Consider the following 20,969-nt stretch of genomic DNA (forward strand, 5'->3'; position numbering starts at 1 on the left):
AAATATTTTAAAAATCGGAGAGTCCGGTTAATTAAGCTAAGGTATTATAAAGGTTAAATATTATAATATCAATTTTAGTCCGAATATAAGTATAAACATTATTAGAGAAGCGCTAGGAAATATAGAAGATATAGTCGGTTAAGGTCGGGTAAATAATAAAGTTAAATATAAATTTAATAATTAATTAGGACCGCCAATTAGTATACTCTTCCTAGTACTTAGATAGCGATATTTCAGCGCCGCTAAATATAGGGGGTTCGGCGTTTCGTAAGCGGGTAGTAACGGAGGTATACGTAGTATATTAAGCCTAGGGTATCGGCGCTATAATATTGCTGTTTGGGCGCTAGGTATAATTCTTAATTTTAGTAAGCTGCTACTATACCTATTAAGCTTACGCAGTTGCAGTAGCAGCTTCTACTATAGCCCTAGCGAAGTCCTATTGTATTTAAGAAGTAGCTATAAAATTTTGGGTTACAACGCTTTAAATTTAAATAACCGCCTATTAAACTTCTAGAGCCTCCTACTAAATAATATAAAATTCGCTATATACCCTACCAAAGTATTCTTTAATAATTATAAAGTAGAATTAAAATTGGGTAAGAATATCAAGGTTTGCTTTTAAAGTGGAGGCGAAGCTAGAGAGGTCCTTAAAAATATTTATTACCGCTTTATAAATAAAGGGGAGGGTATTAAAGTAGAAAAGGGTACGGGTAATCGCCTTACGGGTAGGTACTATATTAAAAATAAGTATAACTATACCTAAAAAACCTATAAAGTCGTTTATTATTTAATATAGGGCTACAATATAGGAATAGTCGGTAGTATAGGGTAAGAGTTGAGGTACTAAAATTATTAGGGTTAGACTAATTATATAGTTAGGGTTGTCCTATAGGTAGTATAATAGTAATATAATATAAATATAGCGTTGGGGTAGCAAGTCTAAGGGTTTTTTAGAGGGTAATTATAGTAGGGTAGGGTTAGTTCGTAAATATAGTGTAATTCGGCTAGGATAGGGTAAGGTCGGTACTAATTTTAAGGTAAATTAAAGCGAAACGATTTTGATTGTTGGGCTATCGATTAGTAAAAACGGTATAATATATTGTTATAATACCGACTAAAAGGGGCTTGGAAAGGACGTAATATTGTACGAAGAGGAGAAGATCGGAAGAGGGTAGCGAAAACTCTGCTCTCGGACTATATATATAAGTTAAGTAGAGGTATAACTAAGGGACGGCTGGGCTTCGGTGCCGGAACGCTGAGGGTGCCAAGTTATTATTATGTGGTGCCGTGACAATAATCCGAAAAGGGCAACTGTATACAATCTTTTATAATCTAGTATACTACTTTTTATATAGGTTAATATTGGAGTACTTTTGTAATTTAATATAGTTATAATGTAGTACTACCTTCTACTGCTTTTTATTTAACTCGAGGTTATATAGTTTATATAGGTTAATATTGGAGTACTTTTGTAATTTGATATAGTTATAATATAGTACTACCTTCTACTACTTTTTATTTAACTCCAGGTTATATAGTTTATTATAAGTATAATTAAATTAAATAATAATATTAAAGTAATAATAACAGTATATTTTAATAACTTCGAAATATATAGTATTGAACGTAGGTTAGAAAGGGCGTGTAAATATAGTATTATTAGTAGGTACTTCCTACTTAGTATTAGAATTAAAGGAGGTATTATTAGTAAAAGTAAGGGATAAAGTATTTAAATCATACTAGTAATAGTAATAAAGTTGCGCCAGGGAGAGGGGTTGTATTAATAGAGGGGCTTTAAATAGTATTTAAAATACTTACTAGTAGTTAAAGGTAAATAAAATTAATTAATTTAAGTAAAATTATATATTTTAAAAGGGTTATTAATAGAGTAAGAAAGTGTGTGTATTGTATTGCATACGCTAGCTGTACTACGTTGCGCTGTGTGTGTTGTGTGTAAATAGCCGTGTGAAAAAGAGTGAATGAAACAATTAAGTTAGAGGGGATATTGCGTATATTTAAAAAATTCGATTTAGTGGGCAAAAACGGGAATTTGAATATTAGGTGTCATCCAGCTGTAGTCCCACTTTTCTTTGTAGGGGAGGGTACGTGTAGGATTCAACAAGGTGCGGGGAGGCTTTCCTATTATCTACTACTTATTATTACCTACTACTGTCTACTATTTAGTATTATAATTACTATATAGAATAAGAGGTATTAGTACGTTGGTTAGTAGTATAGAAAATGAAATTATAATTCAAATGGAAGTTGCAAATACGTTAGGGACCAACTATAAGGGTAGGTAGGAGAGGGGTAGGAAAAGGGGAAGGAAGGGGGTAATATTATAGGGCTAGCGCCCGGGTTATAGACTTTAGTTTTTAGAACTAGAATTATTATCAACTATAGTAGTATAAAGCGCGCAGCCTCAATAAAAACCTCTTAACGCTAGTAGATCCGCATTTTATATAAACGTCTCCTCCTTTATAGAATATTAATCAAGCTATACGACCAGTACCCGTATCAACTGTGCTGCCCCCGTTACACCTTATAGCAATAACCTGAATTGGAAAATTCAAGATTACTAGACAAAACGGCCAGTATTATATAACAGCTGTTATCTAGTAGAAACAAAGTACCTCTAAGGAATAGGGTAGGTGCGAGGAGGGATTCTCGTGATATATTACGGGTCTACTAAATATAATACAGCACCTAGGGTATACTAAAGCTTAATGTTATTAACAAAGCGGAAAAGGTTTGTAGGCTGGGAAAGGCCTACAGCCCGGAAGCTAAGTACTAGAAGAGAACAGGTGGCCTAAGGCATCGGCCAACTAGGGAGCGTGCCTCGGCTCTGCGGCTAGGCATCATATCCCCAGGCGCCAGACCCATTACACTCACATCCCAATGACTTAACTCTCAATACTCTGTTGTTCTTATCATTGTTCAACCCATATGATATGGGAGCACTAGAAGCCCGGTGCAATACACACGATCTTTGATTTTTTGCCACTACAACAACCTAAAGAAGCATCTTCCTGGGGTCCTCAATGTACTCCTTCACCTTAACCAGAAACTGGACAGCCTCCCTGCCATCAAGCAGCCTGTGGTCGTAGGTGAGAGCCAAGTACATCATGGGGCGAATTTCAACCTTTCCATTAACAGCAACAGGTCGCTCCTTGATAGCATGGAGACCCAAAACTGCGCTCTGAGGAAGATTGATGATCGGGGTACCCATTAAGGAGCCAAAAACGCCTCCGTTGCTAATGGTGAAAGTGCCACCGGCCATGTCCTCAATGGTGAGCTTACCATCACGAGCCTGCGATAACAGTTAGTAAGGTAATATAAGCACTCCATAGGCGCGGGAAGCCGTACCTTTTTGCCCATATCAGCGATGGACTTCTCAATGCCAACGAGGTCCATGGCTTCAACATTGCGGACTACGGGAGTGACAAGACCCTTCTCGGTGGCCACAGCGACACTGATGTCAACATAGTCCCGATAGACAATGGTGTCACCGCCATTGGGACCCTCAATCGAGGCATTTACGGCCGGGATATCGCGCATGGCCAAGACACATGCGCGGGAAAAGGCACTCATGAAGCCGAGCTTGACACCGGTCTTCTTAAGGATCTCGTCCTTGTACTGCTTGCGGAAATCCATCAGGCCCGACATGTCAACTTCGTTGAATGTGGTAAGCGAGGCAGCCGTGTTCTGGGACTGCTTGAGACGCTCGGCGATGCGGAGGCGCATGCGGTTCATCTTGACCTGGAGGGTGTTAGTTTGACCGATTCACCACTCCGTTTGCTCAGGAGCCGTTTACTTACTCTGCGCTCCTCGCGATTGCCCAATGCAGCCGGGGCCTCCTTCGCAGGAGTACTCTCCTGTTTGGGGGCAGGAGTTTCCTTCTTGGCGGGCGTAGGAGCAGGAGCAGCGGCGGGCTTGGTCTCCTTCTTAGGCTCCGGAGCCTTCTCAGGAGCAGGAGCGCTGTCCTTGGGAGCAGCCTCCTTGCTCTCGGACGCGGCCGGCTTTTCGGCACCGCCCTCTTTGGGCGCACCACCAAGCTCTAACCGGACGATGTCCTGGCCGACTGTGACAGTGTCCTCCTCATTGACGAGGAACTCCTTAATGGTACCGGCCTCGGGAGCGTTGACGGCAACATCGATCTAGAACCCAGTGGCAGAAGCAGTTAGAAAGCAAATATATGTGCCGCTGGCGAGCTATGACCGTAGAAAGAGGCAGGACAGGGGGGCAGACAGCATGTGCTCCAAGCGGTCTAGGCTCCGACACCGGCACGGGACTAAGGAAGCGTCGTACACACCTTGTCGGTCTCGATGGTCGCGATCTCTTCGTCCTGCTCGACATAGTCGCCAACCTTCTTGTTCCACTGCTTCAAGGTACCCTCACTGATGGACTCGGCCATTTGGGGGACTTTGATGACCTGATCGGCGTAGGTGCGGACATGCTGGAACTGCAGGGGAAGCTGCCGGAGTGCGGGCGTCGCATTGCAGAGCGCGAGTTTGGGAGCGGCGCGAGCCGCAAGACGAAGACCTTTGTACAGCATAGTAGCGGGATGTCGGGCAAAGGAGCAGGAGTTGGTAGGGACGCAAGATAAAGATGTGCCTTTTGAGAGGTTTTGTAGGACCAAGGTTGGGGGGAACAGCGTCGGATGAAGAACGCGAAATTGGCGGTTGTGATGAGATTTGTCGTGAGGCTACAGGTCCCGTTCTGACTCGGCGACAATGACGCAGCACCCAGCACAGAAATCTGCCGGGACAACCGGAAAACTAACGGTCAGATCGTCTGCGACCCAGAGGAAGGGTACATTAACTCAATTGCATTTTAGATATCGTATAAGCTGTCAAATTCACTCCCGCATAATAAGCGACTCCCGCGCATTTCCAACAAGTTCTTGCACCAGCATATGTTTTGCACACAGTAGCTCTACGCGACCTTTTTTTTTTTTTTTTTTTTTTTTTTTTTTTTTTTTTTTGCGCTTTCTCCGCACCGCACGGCAGCGCAGCACACCAGCCTCACCGTACCTGTTACCTCTAGGTAGTGTAGTGTCCATGTCACACCTGTAAACTGAGTAAGAAGAAACTACACTAAGTAGAGTCCCCTACCAGCCTACCTAGAGTAGGTAAGCCTATCTGGCCGTCCTTCACGGCGTCACGGGGTCAGCCTCGCAGTTTGCTGGGACGGGGAACATCTTCTGGAAACCAAAGGAGCTATCGCAAGAATCATTCCGGGGTGCGACCCGGTAGCCTGCACGGTCCAGGGATCAGCCTGCACCGAACACCTCCATAGCACTTAAATTATCATTCCAAACAAGCCTCCCTAGGTTTTACCCTATGGACGGATCGATGTTCCCCTCAGGCAACCGGTTTATTGTCAAGCATCACGCTTGAGTGTGAAAGGTACCCGAAAGACAGCAAACCTAACAATCTACGTATAGACGTACAATTCCTATCATCCCATACTGGGCACCATTTTCTTAGCGTTCAAGTGCTCATCCATTTTCTATCCTATTGTCCGTACTCAGAGTACCCTGGACCCCCTCCCCAGCATGTGCGCTAGCTCGAGGCTAGCATGTCGTAGACGCTTGGACCTCTGGTTCGCTCATCCGTCCGGGTCACCGTTTACACCGTCGGAGTAACGGATCTTAAATATGGGTGTCGGATCACCCAGGTCTCGAGGCTTTTAGACCGCATTGGTATTCATCACGTCCCTCGTAGGCAATTAGCGATTTGCCTAAGCAATCTCAATCGATCAGGTTTAAGTTACTCTTGCCTACTATATGAATGTAATAGCAAATGAATAGGGACGTCATCGTAATCTATAAAGATAGGTAGTAGCTGCATGTGCCTCCAATGGCAGTGTCCAAAGCACAGATTTGACTAGTTTTGGGTAGCCAAGCAAGACGCAAGGCTTGTAAGACTCGGCAAAGCAAAGATCACTTCCCTTCTTGGTATGTACCTAGTGGAGTGAACTGCGTACACAAGTAGACGAAATGTGAACCCAGTAATGTATATCGCCAGGTGCTGAAGTGATGATTTGTGCCTTAGGCAGCCACCCTCCAGTACGGAAGCGCGTCCTGCAAGCCCATCCAAATCGCCTGTGTAGAGCCCCCGGTGTCAACGTACCTCTTCCCAATTGCGCAATTGCGGATTCCCCCATCATTCCAATCTTATCCTACCATTCACCGCCTCAGCCCGAAATCGCACGACAGCCGATTATCACTTGTCTCTACCGTAGCCAAAGAGGTACGTGCTAAGCTGTTGGACAAAAAAGAATATACGCCTACAACGTACGTTTCGTCGAGCTCCACGAGCGGGACCCACGGTGAACGAGTCAGTTTAATCCACCATGTCGACGCGACCGGCTGTCTTGTCAGTATATCCATGTCCTCCATTATGGCGACAAGAACAAGGATCTTATACCTTCTGTTGACAGGTCCCTTTACCGACGCTCACTGAAGCTCTCGCTCGACTGGGCTGTCAATCGCCAACTATGGCGCGGCCAGGCCCTCTACATTCGCTCCCTGTTCGAAAAGAACCGCGACGTCCACGATCCTAGGCAACTACGGGTGCGCAGCGCTTTTCACAGGATACAATTGTCTGCCCTAGCTGACCAATCGCCTTAGGTGCTCTTGAGAGAGACGGAGAAGCTCCTGGAGCATTGGAAACATCCCGACCCCTTTGTTCCTCCACTTTCTCCCGGAGGCAAGCAGTCTTCCACTTGCGATCGAGTACAGGTAGAAGTCTTGCTAATGTCAATTAGGTTCAAAATACGAGAGGAACCTGTCTGCTCACGTTCTGGACCGTAAGTTTGCATCCATGTAATCCATCTGATCCATCACGCTGCCAGCCGCTAATATCTCTGGCCTTGATCACAGCTCCTCCGCCGCTCAGGTTCTGAGAAATTGGACCGCATGTTGCCAACCGTCTATCGTTACTTTATACAGATGGTCACGAATAGACACGTTCAAGCTGGTTTTCATCAAAGAATTCATGGGTTTGGTATGTCCCGTACATGACTTTCGGAAGCGGGAATCTGAACCAGGCAGACAAAATAGCGGGGTAGCTGTTGAACATGAGCGCAGACTACAGCCGGTTCAGCATGGCGTAGTGCCAGCTATTGAGCATACTCGTCACAACGAATGAACGAAAGTGAGACTGAAACCATGGAGATATTAACGGCACTTTTGATTGATGCTCAAAAGATATTCGCATTCATGACCCATCGCCGTTGACGGGGATAATGTACAGCCCAAAGATGAAAAGCAACCGTTGACCCTAGACCGTGAACCCCAATTTCATGAACCCAACGTGCCAACCAGAAAAAAGGGAAGAGAAAACAGAAATTAAACTAAGCTCCGGCTTTAAAGTTCTTGACTCGCGTTCTTGCCAGTCTTGCCGGTCTTCTTAGGAAGGAGATCTACAATGGGAAAACAATGTTAGGACACATGTAGACATTGAAGCGAGTAGCCATATGCACGTACTTTGGTGAATGTTGGGGAGAACACCACCCTGGGCAATGGTGACGTGGCCAAGAAGCTTGTTCAACTCCTCATCGTTGCGGATGGCGAGCTGAAGGTGACGGGGAATGATACGAGTCTTCTTGTTGTCGCGAGCAGCGTTGCCAGCAAGCTCAAGAATTTCGGCAGCGAGGTACTCGAGAACAGCGGCGAGGTAGACGGGAGCGCCGGCACCAACACGCTGGGCGTAGTTGCCCTTGCGGAGGAGACGATGGACACGACCGACGGGGAAAGCGAGACCAGCCTTGGAAGAACGGCTGTTTGGAACACAGGTTAGCGTGATGAGCGGCACAGCGGCGCTGGCTCCGTCTTGAAGCTCAAAACGCAGCTCCAAAGGTTGGCGATGCAGGAAGCGACGCGCAAACAGGGGCTGACTCACGATTGCGCGTTCTTGGAACCGCTGGCCTTGCCGCCGGACTTGCCGCCTCCAGTCATTTTGATAGTTTGATTGGGTGTGGTTGAAAAAATGGGTGTTCGTTGAAGCGGTAAGACTCGGAAGTCGCGTCGTTTCGGTTGACGTAGAAAGCAGAAGTTGTTTGTTGGGAAGTGTAGTTGAGGTGGACGAGAACGAGGGCTGGCGGGGGATGTGCATATTAAGTAGTTTTCGCGTCAGGGCGCTGCAAACACGGATCAGCCACGCTTTCCGGAGGTTGTTGATCGAGGCGTTGGGGCTAATCCCAAAATGGGGCTGCACGACGCGATTGTGGGTAGTAAGCAAAAATTGGCTTGGACCGTCCATTGGTCAGACAGAGAAGTGGAGTCTTGCTGACAACAATCAAAAGCTCCAAATTCCATATAGCACTAATGGAGCTACCCTGATTTTACAAATATTAAGGGAAGCCCGCCCAACAAGTCAGGGCTTTCGTCAGCTTCTCTTTCTATGCCCTTGCACGCGACATTCGCTAACCATCTTAACACTCACCAACCATGCGACTGACGAATTGCCGTGGCCACCAAACTGTCAAATTCAAATCAGCCAACTGCAATATTCCTATGCCCAGTACCAGCTATTTTGGCTGAGGCCCTTTTTATCAGTTGTTCATTTTATTGGAGTCTCATCTTGCAACTTTTTTTTCTCTCTATTTCTCCCTCCACCGTGGTCCTTACCCTCACCGAGGCGCATAGAAGGGGCAACAAGGCATGTTGGCTGATTGGCATCGCAAGTCAATATGCCATTCGTGGTCATTTGTGTCTTGGTTTTGGTATATTCTGTGGGGGGCGGGAACACAAACTTTCGCTATCGCGATCTCCCAGCAACAAACGAGTCAGGTCCTCTGCTACACCTTTAACACCAATTACGATTCTGGAAGGTTCTCACCATTACTGACTATACCTGTCAATTGGCTGATCTTGGATACCTGGTAGCGGCTTTGCTCTTCTTCGTCGAAATTTCATCTGAAAGTACAGCCAGCGACGCCGACTCTCGTGCAATGACCGCACTGGTTGACTGGTTGATATATCGAACGGAACTCACTCTCCCCTTCTTTTACGGACACCGCAGACCACGATCCGACTCAGAAATTGCCTCATTTCTGAAGGGGGAAAAATCTTGAGGCTCAGATTCGAAATTTGTAGTGAACCTTGGGCCATGCCAAATCTGCCGCATTTCTGCTGTCAACTTGGGGAGGCAAGTAAGTGTGATTGATAACGGAATGCAGCTCATCTACCAGGATCTTTATCGTGTTCTTTCGCTCATGAGACATTCCAGTTCGCAAATATTTGGATCAAGTTCGCTCTTACCCATCTTTACAAACCTGTGGTTTCGAGCTGTGTAGTCTTCCCCACGTGTGCAATGTGCTTCAAAACCTTCGTGACATATATCGTTAAGACCCCAAACCTTGCTCACCAGTGGTGAGTGACATGCACTTGGCAATGCACACCCAGATCCCATCAGCGATCAGGCGGATCCTGTGTCCCCATCTAAGCCCTACCCGAAGAATCGGCACTTTCCCCGGATGTTCGAATCCAGCTTCCTCCGCACTTGTCATGTGCCACTGGGGTTCAGTCTGCCTTCTCGCCCTGACGCGGACTTTGGACAATATGGAGTTGGGATCACTAGAACCAATCATATCGTGCGCCCGTGGCGTAGTATTGAGAAATTGAATGGGGATGGTGTTGCTAGAGATTTTGGCGTGCATTCTGCCCTATAGCCTCTGATTACGTACGCCAGCTCCATGGGTACCGAGATGGGTACTCTGCCCGGGACCGGACAGGATTCTTAAAGTGGTGTCTCCTCACACCTATTCCCCCCCACAAGAGACACCCGACCAGGGCAGTCCCGTCGTCATCAACAGCCAGCGGAACGTGATAATCACGGACAGATTGGGATCGCGCGCCCAGCCAGTGTTTTCCGATAACATGAGGAAAAAGCCTGTTCGTGTCCTTACCATGTGCAGATTCTAAACTGCCCATAGATCATTACCCACCGCAGGAAAATTGAGCAGCGACTCCCATCCGTTTCCTGCAGCTTGATGTTGTTGAAAGGAGCGGGCCAGTGGGTCGGGGGTTGCGGTTCAAGCCGGGTTCTTTGGTAGTGTAGGGCCACGGACTCCAAAACGCGGCGGCAGAGCCCGGGGGACCTTGCGGGTTTTTGGACAGCGACATGCATGCATGTACCGTTGCGAGTTCCTGTATCGATTCTCAAATTCCCTATGATGGCCCCTTCCAGGTGGGCTGTCGTAGCGCACGAGCCAACGTGGCATGGGCCTGGAAACGCCAAGCACCAAGTGCTTCAGTGTTGTGCACCTGGCTTTGTACATAGGTACCTAGTGTAGGTTGGGGACTTTTTTTTTTCTACCAAATCAGGTAGGTATCTTACTCCACTTTTCGCGCACCGCCCAGATCAATCAGTCAATCAGTCCGTGCCAGCGCCCGGCGCGTCCAGCTACAAAAAGGCACATCCCCCCTCGCCGACCTCAATTTTCTCCTTCCAACAACCACTTCTCGACTTTTGTCCGCGACCATTCACGACCGAAGCAAAAACGCCCGCTTACGCATATCCATCTGTTGAATTTTCATTCTCGAACTATCGAAATCACCAAAATGCCTCCCAAGCCCGCCGACAAGAAGCCTGCCTCCAAGGCCCCCGCTACTGCCTCCAAGGCCCCCGAGAAGAAGGATGCCGGAAAGAAGACTGCCGCCTCTGGCGACAAGAAGAAGCGCACCAAGGCCCGCAAGGAGACCTACTCCTCCTACATCTACAAGGGTGAGTTGCCATATACACCTTTTCCCTTGTCATTCAGCGCGAAGAATGGGATCGCGTTGCGAAATGCAATCTGTGACGTGTCAAGGCCCTCCTGCTCTTGGGAAAATGGGCCCTTCAGAGTTAGCTAACACTCAAATTTAGTCCTCAAGCAGGTCCACCCTGATACCGGTATCTCCAACCGCGCCATGTCTATCCTGAACTCGTTTGTCAACGGTAAGATCAAACCTCCACGCATCAATGATCCAGTACAGGTCTCTGACATGACCAGATATCTTCGAGCGCGTTGCCACCGAGGCTTCCAAGCTTGCTGCCTACAACAAGAAGTCCACCATCTCCTCTCGTGAGATCCAGACCTCGTATGTCTTCCGTTCTTATCTTAAAAAAGGGGGGGGGGGAACTGCGCATCTTCTAACATGACACCTAGTGTTCGCCTCATCCTCCCCGGCGAGCTTGCCAAGCACGCTGTATCGGAAGGCACTAAGGCCGTTACCAAGTACTCTTCCAGCACGAAATAAGTGTTCTGTGACGGGGTGTTTCGTGTCTTTCCTCTCATTTTCTGTCTAGGGCATTAGGATTTGTTGGCATTTGGGTGTCACTTACGAGGAGACTTTTGGCCAGAGGTTCCAACACAATCCGCTTGGCGTCTCTTCTAATTGCAATGCGTTACGGATGGTCTGCTTTTTTTATTATCTTTGGGGGCAATGTCTTCTCACGGCTTATGGGGTTCTTGCGATTGTACAATAACATACCTTGACATCAGGGTTTCGGACGAAATGAAATCGTGCACATGATCAAAGAACAGAGCGTGGTTGAGCTTGATCAGTGATGGCGCCTTCGCTTCAACGACACCGGGGGGGGGAGAAAATGAACACCCAGCAAGGGCCCTCAAATGAATGGCCCTGTTTTGACCGACGAAACCAACCATAACTGCCATGACCCCAAGGGCACCATCGCGGCTTTGAAACTCTGAAACGGAATTTGGCCCGATGTCACTGGGCATGGTTAGTGAGTACGTTCGTCAGAACTAGTCAAGCCCATGGTTTGGCCTCACAAAGAGAGGGTTCGGCGCTGGGCCGATTTGGCGAAGAAATAGTCGTTTCTCGTGGACGAGCCACTGTTGCCTATGGTGATCGTTGAGGCAAAAAGAGAGGGGGTTGCGGTTGGAGCACCGAACCGAGCGTTTATGCTCTATATTATGTAACGGGCTACGCAGGAGAGAGGTGTGATGCAGGAGGTGAAGACCTAACGGTCGACAGTCTGTTTCCGGCATATGCATCTCGACGTCGTGATGGGAGAGCTAGTTATAACCAGTCACTGCTTACACCAGAAAAGAACCCCCCTTTGATTTCCTGTTCTTTGGCATCTTTGGTTCCCTCTTTTCACATTTTCGCCCTTCCTGTGTACAAGCGTAGACTATGCCAGGTGATATGTATGCACAGTGGAGGATCTGGCTCCCGTCGAATATTGATACTTACATCTTTGCCGCGGTACACCTCGAGGTCGTTCAGCCCAGGCATTCCTGCTCACAAGTTGGTACCCAGCACTTATCCAAGACCTGCCTTGGATCGCTTGACAACCTGCTTCACAGGTTCCAAGATTCCCTTGTTATCCAAGCTACCGAGACCCATCCCCTTACTCCATCCCATTTTTTCTAGCATGGCGCGGCCCTTGTTCTCCTGGCCTAATTCCGGGGCTGAGGCTCCCACAATTTCACCCTCACGTACTGAGACGGCTTGGTGACCGGAACGCCCACCGCCGCCACCAGACGGGGTTTTGTACGAGGGTTTGCCCTTCGCATCAAGTCGGTGGAAGTACTTCCGGTTAATTCGTACCGCTGCCTGGTCCACATGAGTGACCACTTCTTCACTTCGGTGTCCTTTGTATCTCAAGGTGGCTTTCGTGCGGTATAGAATCGGACGGCGCTGGTCTCCCTTTCCCGTGGACTGAGATTTGATTTTAAACTTGTTGGCCAATTCGTGAAGAACCTTGCGAGCCTGTTTATCCATTGGGGGAAACTGGAGACTGGAAAAGCAGGAGTCATGTTAGTTGAAATGCACGCGAGGCTTATGAGGGAGGACGGAATGAAGATGATAGATGAACCGTTCCGAACTGCATACCTTTCTTCTGTGGTGAGGAGAAATGCCACAAGCTCAGTTTTGATGTCGTCAAGTGTCATCCCAGTGAGATACTTAACGCGCAAGTCGTCTGGGTTGGCACGTTTACCCAAAAGGCCTTGGGCACGCAATTCCTCCCGCTCGAGCTTGCGCTGCTTTTTCCTCTCTCGGTCTTTCTGCCATGCAGTCTTCAAAACTAGTTCAATCCCAGAGTCTGACACATTGAAGTTGGGAGGTTGTTTATTGCGCCGATTCCGTCCTGGCGGGATAAACCCGGGGTTGACCCATCCATCACTCAACTCGAGACCGTCAAATGCATCGGCCACTGCAGTGGCACTGGGAAACCCTTCGGTTCGGCTTGCACGCTTTTTATTCTTGGCCTTTTGGACATTGAAAGCCGCCTCCTCTGAGAACAAGACCAGTTCGTTGCTTCCCATGCCCAGTTCCTCTTGTTTAGCGAAGAGACGAGCAAGTGTCTCGTCGTCGATGTCTTCTTCATCAATATCCAGTTGCTCGTTTTCATCACTATCGTCGCTGGCGTTGCTACCACCTGTCTCAGACATGGCGTCCATGTCATCCGATTCGTCCCCAAAGTTGATAGAGTTCTCATTTCCACCTAGGTCCCTGCGGTTGGCGAAAGTCCTGAGGTGGCTAGTGAGTATGTCATCTCCATCGGAGTCGTCCGCAAGATTGGCGATATAGTCAGCCAGGATTTCATCCTCGTCATCATCCTCCATGTATTTCTGTGCCCGCTTCGAATCTCGCTTCGAGTCCCGCTTGGGGCTCTTTCGTTTGAATGCGGACGTGGGCCTGCCTCCTTGCGCAGAAGTAGGCCTGGCTGCAATGACCACCTTCGTACTCGTGGAGGCTGCAGCAGTTCCGGTACTACCAACCATGGGTTGACGAGTCATGTTGGTAGCATGGTTTCTTGGCTCGCATACCGGCTGGACTGTGGGTTGGACATGCGTGGTTCTGCCTCTGAAGAGAATAATCTCCTCACTCGAGTCGGAATGATCAGCAAGCGGCTGGCGATTTGGAATCGGCACGGGCGGTTGATCTGTGCCAACCACAGTTTCGTCCCGAGCTACGTCGAAAAAGAAGAGCTGCTCGGTAGCTTCAACATTCCCGTCTGTCTTCGCAACCGGGTCGATTTCGTCGTGAGTGCTATCGTTGCGGCTGGGCTCGGACTTTTGTACATCGATGCCTAGCGGCTTTGATTTTTCTCCAACGGCTTCAACCGTAGCTTCTTGAATCTCACTGAGCTGAAGCTGAATCTCCTCTGCGGTATCCATCCCAACCAAGGTTGGGGATGCAGGAGGTAACAACTCAGGCTGCTTGAGCGGCTCGATGTAGCCGGCACTCACAAAGTGGACAGGCTTCGTCCTGAGACTCGTACCCAAAAGTAGTTGATGGGATGTCGTGTTTCTGGCCTCATCTCGCATGGTGAATCCTAAGGTCGGTGTCAGATGGGCGACTGCATGAAAGTGGAAGAAGGGAATTCTACCATGATTGCTCGCGGCTATCCCGGTGTTCAAACTTTCTGCGGTTGCAACGCTTCGTATAGTTTTCTGTGCTGTTGTAGCTCGCATACGGGCAGTTTTGGGTCCCGCATGTGGCCGTTTACCCTTCTTAGGCGCCATGGCGGGCGTAGATGATGATGCTGTGTCTGGGTCAATGCTGGTCAAAGACGTTCACCTTTGGAAATGGATGCTGGCGGAGACGGATAAGGAGCAGCATAGAAGAAGGTCTATACTAGAACCTGTGGCAGTGGCAAATTGGATATCAAGCAGTAGCCTAGAATAAGACTGGTACCTGTTATGATTTTCCGGCGCGGTGGAGGAAAATCTCGTTTGCCGTGTCGACGTAGCCAAAACTGCTTTCCGTTTCCGGAAACAGTGCTCCTGGGCCACTGGGCGTAGCGTAGGTAGGTAGCGAGGTAGGTACCTCTAGGCTACCTAATCAGATGGACGTCGTCGTGCGCGCAAGAGGGTCTTACAGTATGTAACGCCCTATACGTTGTGACCCCAACCTAGTCTCTGAACAGACCCCCTCTGCCTCCGTACCCCCGCCCCACATAGAATGTGGGTCTCCTCGAACTTTGTGAGAGGAGGTCTGTGTTAATTTTGAGCATTTCAGCCGTCAAGCGCAGTAAATCCTATATAAACTAAGGATTTTTCTTTTGATATACTTCTTTATGACAAAATAGGAAAGAATAGTACAATTACAAATAAGATACTCAAAGGATGAGCTTTTTAAGCTCTTTCTAAATATATAGTTTGTATAGAGCCCGGACAACCTATTATAGTAATACAACCTTAAAGGTAAATTTTTGTTAGCAGTAATTACTTTCAAGATTTTGGATACTCCTTATTTTTAACATTCTTGGTAGGTTTATAACCAAAGTAAATATATGCTGAGAATGGCCTCGATGAGACGGTTCTAAAAGTACTACTTTTATAGCGCCCGGACTACCCGTTAAAGTGCTGCAACCTCGAGGGGGTAGTATTTTATTTTTCTACTTTCAGATTTCTTTTATTTTCAGCCTTGATATTAATGTGTTCAATGGAAGGGTTAAATGAGGAGGATGACCTTAATGAGACGGTTCTAACAGTACTACTTTTATAGAGCTCGGACCACTCGTTAAAGTAATGCAACCTTAAGAGTATAAAAGCTTTACAGTTCAAAGTGTCATGGGGCTGGCGCCCGGGTCATGGACTCTAGTCTCTGAGACCAGAGCTGTCGTTAGCTATAGTAGCGTAGAGCGCGCAGCCCCGATGAAAACCTCTGCACCGGTGGATCCGTATTTCAAATAAATCTTTTTCTCCTTTATAGAATTTTAATTAAGCTATACGACTGGTACCCGTATTAACCGTACTATCCCTATTATATTAGGTTTTATTAACCTAATAGAACCGATAGATTAAAATATACTGCCGCTATAGTAGTAAGGGTAGTAATATACTATATCGAGTATAGAAGAAGAAGTACGATGGGTTGAAGTTTAATAAATAGAAAGAGAGAGAAATAATTTTATTAAAAGTATTTTTACGAGCGTAGCGTTCGTTAACGCTATTAAAATTATTATTAATATATTACTTATAGTTTAAAAAATATAGAGTAACCTTTAAGCGTCCGTTTGAATAATTATTTATATAACTACTATTACTCTTAGTATTATAATTAGTATTATTTAGGAAATTACTCTTATCGCCGCTCTCAGTACTAAATCTAAAAATATCTAGTAATCAAAATAGGACGGATTTATCTCGACATTCTCCTTATTCTTTATATAACTACGCTTTATATATAAAGAAGAGAAAGTAATTAAAGTAATCTCTAATAATAAATTAGAATAGTTAATACTATTTAATATATTCCTTGGTAATAAGATAATCAAAGTAGAGGCTTTTTATTACTATGGGTATATTAACGACTCTTACTATTATATTAATTAATTTAATTACTTGGCATTAATCTTCAGTAATGAGAAATCAAAAATAATTCGTATTAATTCGCCTACGAACTATTTATTAATTTAAGAATTAGAATTTTATAGATTTCTTCCTAGTTTTTAAAGAGAACTTAACGAAGGTAAGAAATTTAGTATAGGAGAATAAATTCCAATTCGCCTGGTTAAATACCTCTATATTTGATATACTATACGATTAATTAATTTCGGCCTATATACTTAACATTTACGACTAATATATAAAAGATTTGAAAAATATTATGTTAGAGTTCGAAATAAATTAAACTTTCTACGAATTTAATAAGGGTAGTAAGAGGGCTACTAACTATTGCTAAAGGTCCTTTCCCTAACGAGAATAAGTTATAAATTTACTATTCAAAGATATTAATAATAATATACCTATAACAATAAGCGCTACTAAAACTAAAAGTAAGAATTATAGTAAGGATATTAAATATATAAAATATATTTTATAAGAGGAATGGAATAATTAGTATTTAGCCGGATTATATTTATACTATAGGGTTAATAGGTATATAATTAATAATTATATATATAGACCGGCTTAATAATCTAATAGAGTTAGTATTAGAGCTACTAAATTTTCAATCGACCTATTATTAAAAAATATAAAAAATTCTTCTTTGGAGGGGTCGGGAAAAGAATAGTTCCTATATAAAATTGGATGTAAGAGTAGATAAGAGTATTAAACAAAGAGATAGGAGCTTCGAGCTTCCCGGGTCTTATAGAAATAGATATTATTAAAATCCTTATTACTATTAATAATAAAAACTAATTCTATACCCTCGTTAATAAAGGTTGTTAGTACTATATTGCTATTAGTAAAGGAATTATTAAGAAGTTAAAGATTTTAATAATCCTAATCCCTTATAGATAGGTTAGAAGCGCTTTTATTAAAATAGAGGATATAAAAATTAAGAATATTGTCTATTTTAAAGCAAATATCCATAGCTACGAATTAATTGTCTATATTTATATAGTCCCTAAATTAGAATTTTCAGTAATATTAGAAGAATTATAGTTAATTGTAATAAAAGCCTACTCAGTCTTATATAAATATTAATTCTAATATAAAGTAATTAAATATTGAATCCTGTATTTAAGATATACGTTCGAAGGGCTTTCCTTTCATACTATAGAAATTAAAGAAACTATTTATTATTTAATTACTACCTTTATAACTACTTTAAATTGAATTAAGAAGATAAACGGTAGAGAAACGGCGGAAGTAACGATATTTGCTATTAGCCTATAAAATATTAAGAAAGCTTTTAAGCCTAAAATTGATTTAATTAATAATAAACTAGAAAAGCGGATTTTTACTAATATATACGATTTACTTTATATCTAAAAGTAGTTAGAGGCTAATAAAGTAAACTTATATTATTCGGGTATTAATTATAGGGTAGAAGTAAAGAAGGACGAATATAGTAAAGAGATACTACTCCCCTATAGATTATCCTATAATATATTAAAAGACGAACTTTTAGTATTAAAGAAGATATTTAAAGACTTTCTTAATAAGGGGTTTATCTGTACTAGTAATTCCTCGGCTGCAGCCACAATCCTCTTTATTCGGAAGCTAGATAGGGGGTTACAATTCTATTATAATTATTAAATTCTAAATACTATTATAAGAGTTAATTACTATTAAAAAAATCTTCTATATTATAGTTGAAGCGAAGTAATTGATTAAGATAAATGTAGTATAAATATTCTATAAAATTCGTATAACCAAAGGAGAAGAAGGGAAAATGGCCTTCTATATATAATATAGCCTTTTTAAATAGTTTATAATACTCTTTAAGTTATTAAAAATTTTAACGACCTTTTAATAATATATTAATGATATTTTTAGTAATTTCTTTAACGATTTCGCTTTAGCCTATATAATTAATATATTAATTTTGTTTTTGAGGTCGAAGAAAGACTATTTAGAAAAAGTCTATAAAGTAGTAGAACGGTTATTAGTAATTAGATTCTATTTAGACCCTAAGAGATATAAGTTCGCTATTAAAAGTATAAAATACTTTAGTTTTATAATCGTTATAAGTATTGATTTTTAAATAGACCTTAAAAAGATTAAGGGAATTATAAATTAGTAAGCCCCGATATTTTAGAAGTGAGTGAGGAACTGTTTAGGCTTTATAAATTATTATTATATATTTATTAAAGATTTTTCTACGGTAGTAGGAATATTAAAAATACAGTTCCCCTGGGCGGAGCCAATGTCCAGGGGAGACAGAGAGACGCCCTTAGAAATTACTTAGTAAAAAAAAAAAAAAGAAAAAAAAAAAAAAAAAAAAACTTAAAGCTGAACTGAACACGTAACCTTTAAAAGAGACAACACTAATAATAACCATTGAACTATAAGCTGTAATGGTTTCTTGAATAAGTAGTTGAATTATCTACCCTATATTACCAACTTCGTTCCCCCCCTCCCCCTACCCCTCCAAAAAAAAAAAAAACTCAAAGGCAAAATTTTGAATTTTTTTTTTATTTTTTCGCTTCCCTAAAATTTACAGCTTTTAACCCTGACCCTAACCCTCTTCAAGGCTCCCTTAGGGTTAAAGGTCTGGTTTGGGACTTGGTTATTTCTAGGACGTGGTCATTTTTAGGACTTGGTCATTTCTGGGACTTGGTCATTTCTGGGACTTGGTCATTTCTGGGACTTGGTTATTTCTCATACCTCACGGTCGCAACAAAATTTTTAACTTTAACTTCTTTTATATTTTTTTCAACAACCAGGGCGTGCACCACAATGCGACCGGTACGAAAATAATTGCCTTTTTCTTCTCTTCAATCTGACACTGCGTGCATTTTAGTGCACGCGATGGTCGTAGAGCAATCTGCATTGTAAAGGAAAAAGTAGCTTTTTAGAGCTGCTATTGGAACCGTGTCTTGCTTAGCGCCAAGTTTTCCTATTTGGGCCTGCCAAGGCCATGCCAAGACGGGTAATTTTCTGCATTCTGGCCTATTATACAGTCGAACCCCCTGAAACTACATGTAATTCAGACCTGGGATTTCTATACACTAAGTAGCATCTATATAGTTTCTAAATTGGAGCTAGGCCTAAATAGGCAGCCAACAATTGGCCGAGATACTAAAATCCGACCCTATACTATAGATTTTCCCACTTAAGACCAAGTCTGTAAGTATATACGTACCAAAAATTGTCCGAGATTCGTATGTAGTATGTAGTTATACAGTTGTAGCTGGGAATTAATTTAGACCGCCGATTCTTATGCTCTAACTAGCGTATATACAGTATTTAGAGAATGCAGTTTTAGGGGGTTCGACTGTAGACAGATACGCCGCGCCTTCCTCGCTTGCGGCGTTGGAGTGGGCCCATGGACTACGACCTTTGGTGCGGATCTTCTATGTTACTGGGGCTTATAACAACGGCCGGGCAAGCTCTGAAAGCATGGGCGTCTTAATAATATTCATAAGGAAGGGGGTCCCCTTTGAATAAACTACTAAATATAATTCTATATTCCGATAGTTAAAGAAATTATTTATTGAAGGTCCTATCCTTATACAATAGGACCCTAATTTATTTACGTTTTTGGAAGCGGACTATAACGGCCATAAATTCGGTAGTATCCTTATATAAAAGAAGAATAGTAAGAAGATTATAGTAGTATACTATTTATAGAAGTTTATATTAGCGGAGTGTATTTACTCTATTTATAATGAAGAAATACTAATAATTATTAAGTATTTAGAGGAGTAGTTAATAGAATTTAAGAGTTGTAAGAAGTTCGTTATTATAATTAACTATTAGAATTTTAAATATTTTATAGAGAGGTAAAAGCTTTTTAAATGCTAACTATATTAGGTTAAATTCCTTTTGAAATTCAATTTCGAGATTTAATACTATTTAGGCAAGTTTATCATAATGCTTAATATTCTATTATAGTAGGATTAGGATAAGCTTAATAAAGGGGATATAGAGGCGAAGAAAATATAATTAATTCTTTGGAAGGTTCTTAAGAATTATATTTGTATAGTAGCCTCTTCTATAATTATAGGCCAGGGCGTAAAAGTATTTAAGAATCCGGATTTATAATAATTATACGAAAAGGTAGTTTAATAAAATATAATTTACTAAGTATTTTTTAAAAAATTATAAATAGTAACCGAAGCCTACTAGTTGTAACCTAAAGTTTAAAAATATAATTAAGTAAATATTCGATTAATAGTTTAAGGAGGTTATATTATTAAGGGTACGTTTAAATTTTTAATACTCTAATTATTATAAAAGTAGCTGCCCTTTATATATTATTAGAAGATTTAGAAAGAAACGTCCTACGTACACGCTTTATTTAAGGAATATATAATTTAATTGCCTTTACGTACTTAGAAAGAGCAGGTACTATTTGAGATTTTTATTAATTATTAATAAATATTTATATTCGTTGGTTTATAATTAAATTTATCATCTATAGAAGGGTTAAGTATTGGAAAGATTAAAAAAGAAGGTTACTATAACCGTTACCGATCCTGAATCAATATTTTAGAGATATTTAAATAGATTTTATTACCGATTTACTACCTTTAAGAAGCTATATAAACCTCTTAATTATTAAAGATTAGTTTAGTAAAGTATAATTTTAAAGTCTATACCTATTA

At 42.9% G+C, this 20,969-nt stretch overlaps 6 protein-coding genes and 1 non-coding gene across 7 annotated transcripts; 3 read left to right on the plus strand and 4 right to left on the minus strand.

Annotated features, from left to right (window-relative positions):
* Nucleotides 1–2,653: 2,653 nt before the first annotated feature.
* NCU02438 (dihydrolipoamide succinyltransferase) lies at nucleotides 2,654–4,951 on the minus strand. Its single transcript, XM_954350.3, has 4 exons — nucleotides 4,313–4,951; nucleotides 3,819–4,157; nucleotides 3,367–3,759; nucleotides 2,654–3,310 (listed from the first exon to the last, which is right to left on the minus strand). The coding sequence occupies exons 1-4, from the start codon at nucleotides 4,553–4,555 to the stop codon at nucleotides 3,014–3,016; spliced, it is 1,272 nt and encodes a 423-aa protein (XP_959443.1). The 5' UTR covers nucleotides 4,556–4,951; the 3' UTR covers nucleotides 2,654–3,013.
* Nucleotides 4,952–6,010: 1,059 nt separating this feature from the next.
* On the plus strand, nucleotides 6,011–7,310 carry NCU11258 (LYR family protein). The gene is made up of 5 exons (XM_001728312.2): nucleotides 6,011–6,380; nucleotides 6,445–6,577; nucleotides 6,635–6,713; nucleotides 6,772–6,813; nucleotides 6,887–7,310. The coding sequence occupies exons 1-5, from the start codon at nucleotides 6,358–6,360 to the stop codon at nucleotides 6,907–6,909; spliced, it is 300 nt and encodes a 99-aa protein (XP_001728364.2). The 5' UTR covers nucleotides 6,011–6,357; the 3' UTR covers nucleotides 6,910–7,310.
* On the minus strand, nucleotides 6,942–8,189 carry hH2A (histone H2A). Its single transcript, XM_954349.3, has 3 exons — nucleotides 7,908–8,189; nucleotides 7,493–7,785; nucleotides 6,942–7,428 (listed from the first exon to the last, which is right to left on the minus strand). The coding sequence occupies exons 1-3, from the start codon at nucleotides 7,961–7,963 to the stop codon at nucleotides 7,373–7,375; spliced, it is 405 nt and encodes a 134-aa protein (XP_959442.1). The 5' UTR covers nucleotides 7,964–8,189; the 3' UTR covers nucleotides 6,942–7,372.
* Nucleotides 8,190–8,431: 242 nt separating this feature from the next.
* Nucleotides 8,432–9,201, plus strand: NCU14153. The gene has a single exon (XR_897989.1). It is a non-coding gene; the product is annotated as a ncrg178 (non-coding RNA).
* A 63-nt stretch (nucleotides 9,202–9,264) lies between these two features.
* NCU02436 (hypothetical protein) lies at nucleotides 9,265–9,666 on the minus strand (the record flags this gene model as incomplete). The annotated part of the gene is made up of 2 exons (XM_954348.3): nucleotides 9,265–9,282; nucleotides 9,409–9,666. The coding sequence occupies 2 exons, from the start codon at nucleotides 9,664–9,666 to the stop codon at nucleotides 9,265–9,267; spliced, it is 276 nt and encodes a 91-aa protein (XP_959441.3).
* Nucleotides 9,667–10,357: 691 nt separating this feature from the next.
* Nucleotides 10,358–12,085, plus strand: hH2B (histone H2B). The gene is made up of 4 exons (XM_954347.3): nucleotides 10,358–10,733; nucleotides 10,875–10,946; nucleotides 11,002–11,089; nucleotides 11,158–12,085. Exons 1-4 carry the CDS (start codon nucleotides 10,571–10,573, stop codon nucleotides 11,246–11,248), a joined length of 414 nt encoding a protein of 137 aa, XP_959440.1. The 5' UTR covers nucleotides 10,358–10,570; the 3' UTR covers nucleotides 11,249–12,085.
* On the minus strand, nucleotides 11,603–14,720 carry NCU02434 (SQS1). Its single transcript, XM_954346.3, has 3 exons — nucleotides 14,352–14,720; nucleotides 12,851–14,297; nucleotides 11,603–12,755 (listed from the first exon to the last, which is right to left on the minus strand). Exons 1-3 carry the CDS (start codon nucleotides 14,485–14,487, stop codon nucleotides 12,278–12,280), a joined length of 2,061 nt encoding a protein of 686 aa, XP_959439.3. The 5' UTR covers nucleotides 14,488–14,720; the 3' UTR covers nucleotides 11,603–12,277.
* Between the last annotated feature and the right edge of the window lie 6,249 nt (nucleotides 14,721–20,969).

This window comes from Neurospora crassa, linkage group VII (assembly GCF_000182925.2).
Source record: "Neurospora crassa OR74A linkage group VII, whole genome shotgun sequence".
Taxonomy (NCBI): Eukaryota; Fungi; Ascomycota; class Sordariomycetes; order Sordariales; family Sordariaceae; genus Neurospora; species Neurospora crassa.

What these genes read in the sequence shown, in the direction of transcription:
- NCU02438 (XM_954350.3), bottom strand. Translation starts at nt 4,555, where the DNA reads ATGCTGTACAAAGGTCTTCGTCTTGCGGCTCGCGCCGCTCCCAAACTC. An exon ending in CGACCATCGAGACCGACAAG is followed by an intron (nt 4,158 to 4,312) that starts GTGTGTACGACG and finishes ACTGGGTTCTAG; the next exon opens with ATCGATGTTGCCGTCAACGC. An exon ending in GCAATCGCGAGGAGCGCAGA is followed by an intron (nt 3,760 to 3,818) that starts GTAAGTAAACGG and finishes AACACCCTCCAG; the next exon opens with GTCAAGATGAACCGCATGCG.
- NCU11258 (XM_001728312.2), top strand. Translation starts at nt 6,358, where the DNA reads ATGTCGACGCGACCGGCTGTCTT. An exon ending in ACGATCCTAGGCAACTACGG is followed by an intron (nt 6,578 to 6,634) that starts GTGCGCAGCGCT and finishes CAATCGCCTTAG; the next exon opens with GTGCTCTTGAGAGAGACGGA. An exon ending in TCCTCCACTTTCTCCCGGAG is followed by an intron (nt 6,714 to 6,771) that starts GCAAGCAGTCTT and finishes AATGTCAATTAG; the next exon opens with GTTCAAAATACGAGAGGAAC.
- hH2A (XM_954349.3), bottom strand. Translation starts at nt 7,963, where the DNA reads ATGACTGGAGGCGGCAAGTCCGGCGGCAAGGCCAGCGGTTCCAAGAAC. An exon ending in GGTTCCAAGAACGCGCAATC is followed by an intron (nt 7,786 to 7,907) that starts GTGAGTCAGCCC and finishes TGTTCCAAACAG; the next exon opens with CCGTTCTTCCAAGGCTGGTC. An exon ending in TCTCCCCAACATTCACCAAA is followed by an intron (nt 7,429 to 7,492) that starts GTACGTGCATAT and finishes TTCCCATTGTAG; the next exon opens with ATCTCCTTCCTAAGAAGACC.
- hH2B (XM_954347.3), top strand. Translation starts at nt 10,571, where the DNA reads ATGCCTCCCAAGCCCGCCGACAAGAAGCCTGCCTCCAAGGCCCCCGCT. An exon ending in CCTGAACTCGTTTGTCAACG is followed by an intron (nt 10,947 to 11,001) that starts GTAAGATCAAAC and finishes TGACATGACCAG; the next exon opens with ATATCTTCGAGCGCGTTGCC. An exon ending in TCTCGTGAGATCCAGACCTC is followed by an intron (nt 11,090 to 11,157) that starts GTATGTCTTCCG and finishes CATGACACCTAG; the next exon opens with TGTTCGCCTCATCCTCCCCG.
- NCU02434 (XM_954346.3), bottom strand. Translation starts at nt 14,487, where the DNA reads ATGGCGCCTAAGAAGGGTAAACGGCCACATGCGGGACCCAAAACTGCC. An exon ending in GATAGCCGCGAGCAATCATG is followed by an intron (nt 14,298 to 14,351) that starts GTAGAATTCCCT and finishes CACCGACCTTAG; the next exon opens with GATTCACCATGCGAGATGAG. An exon ending in CTCCTCACCACAGAAGAAAG is followed by an intron (nt 12,756 to 12,850) that starts GTATGCAGTTCG and finishes CTGCTTTTCCAG; the next exon opens with TCTCCAGTTTCCCCCAATGG.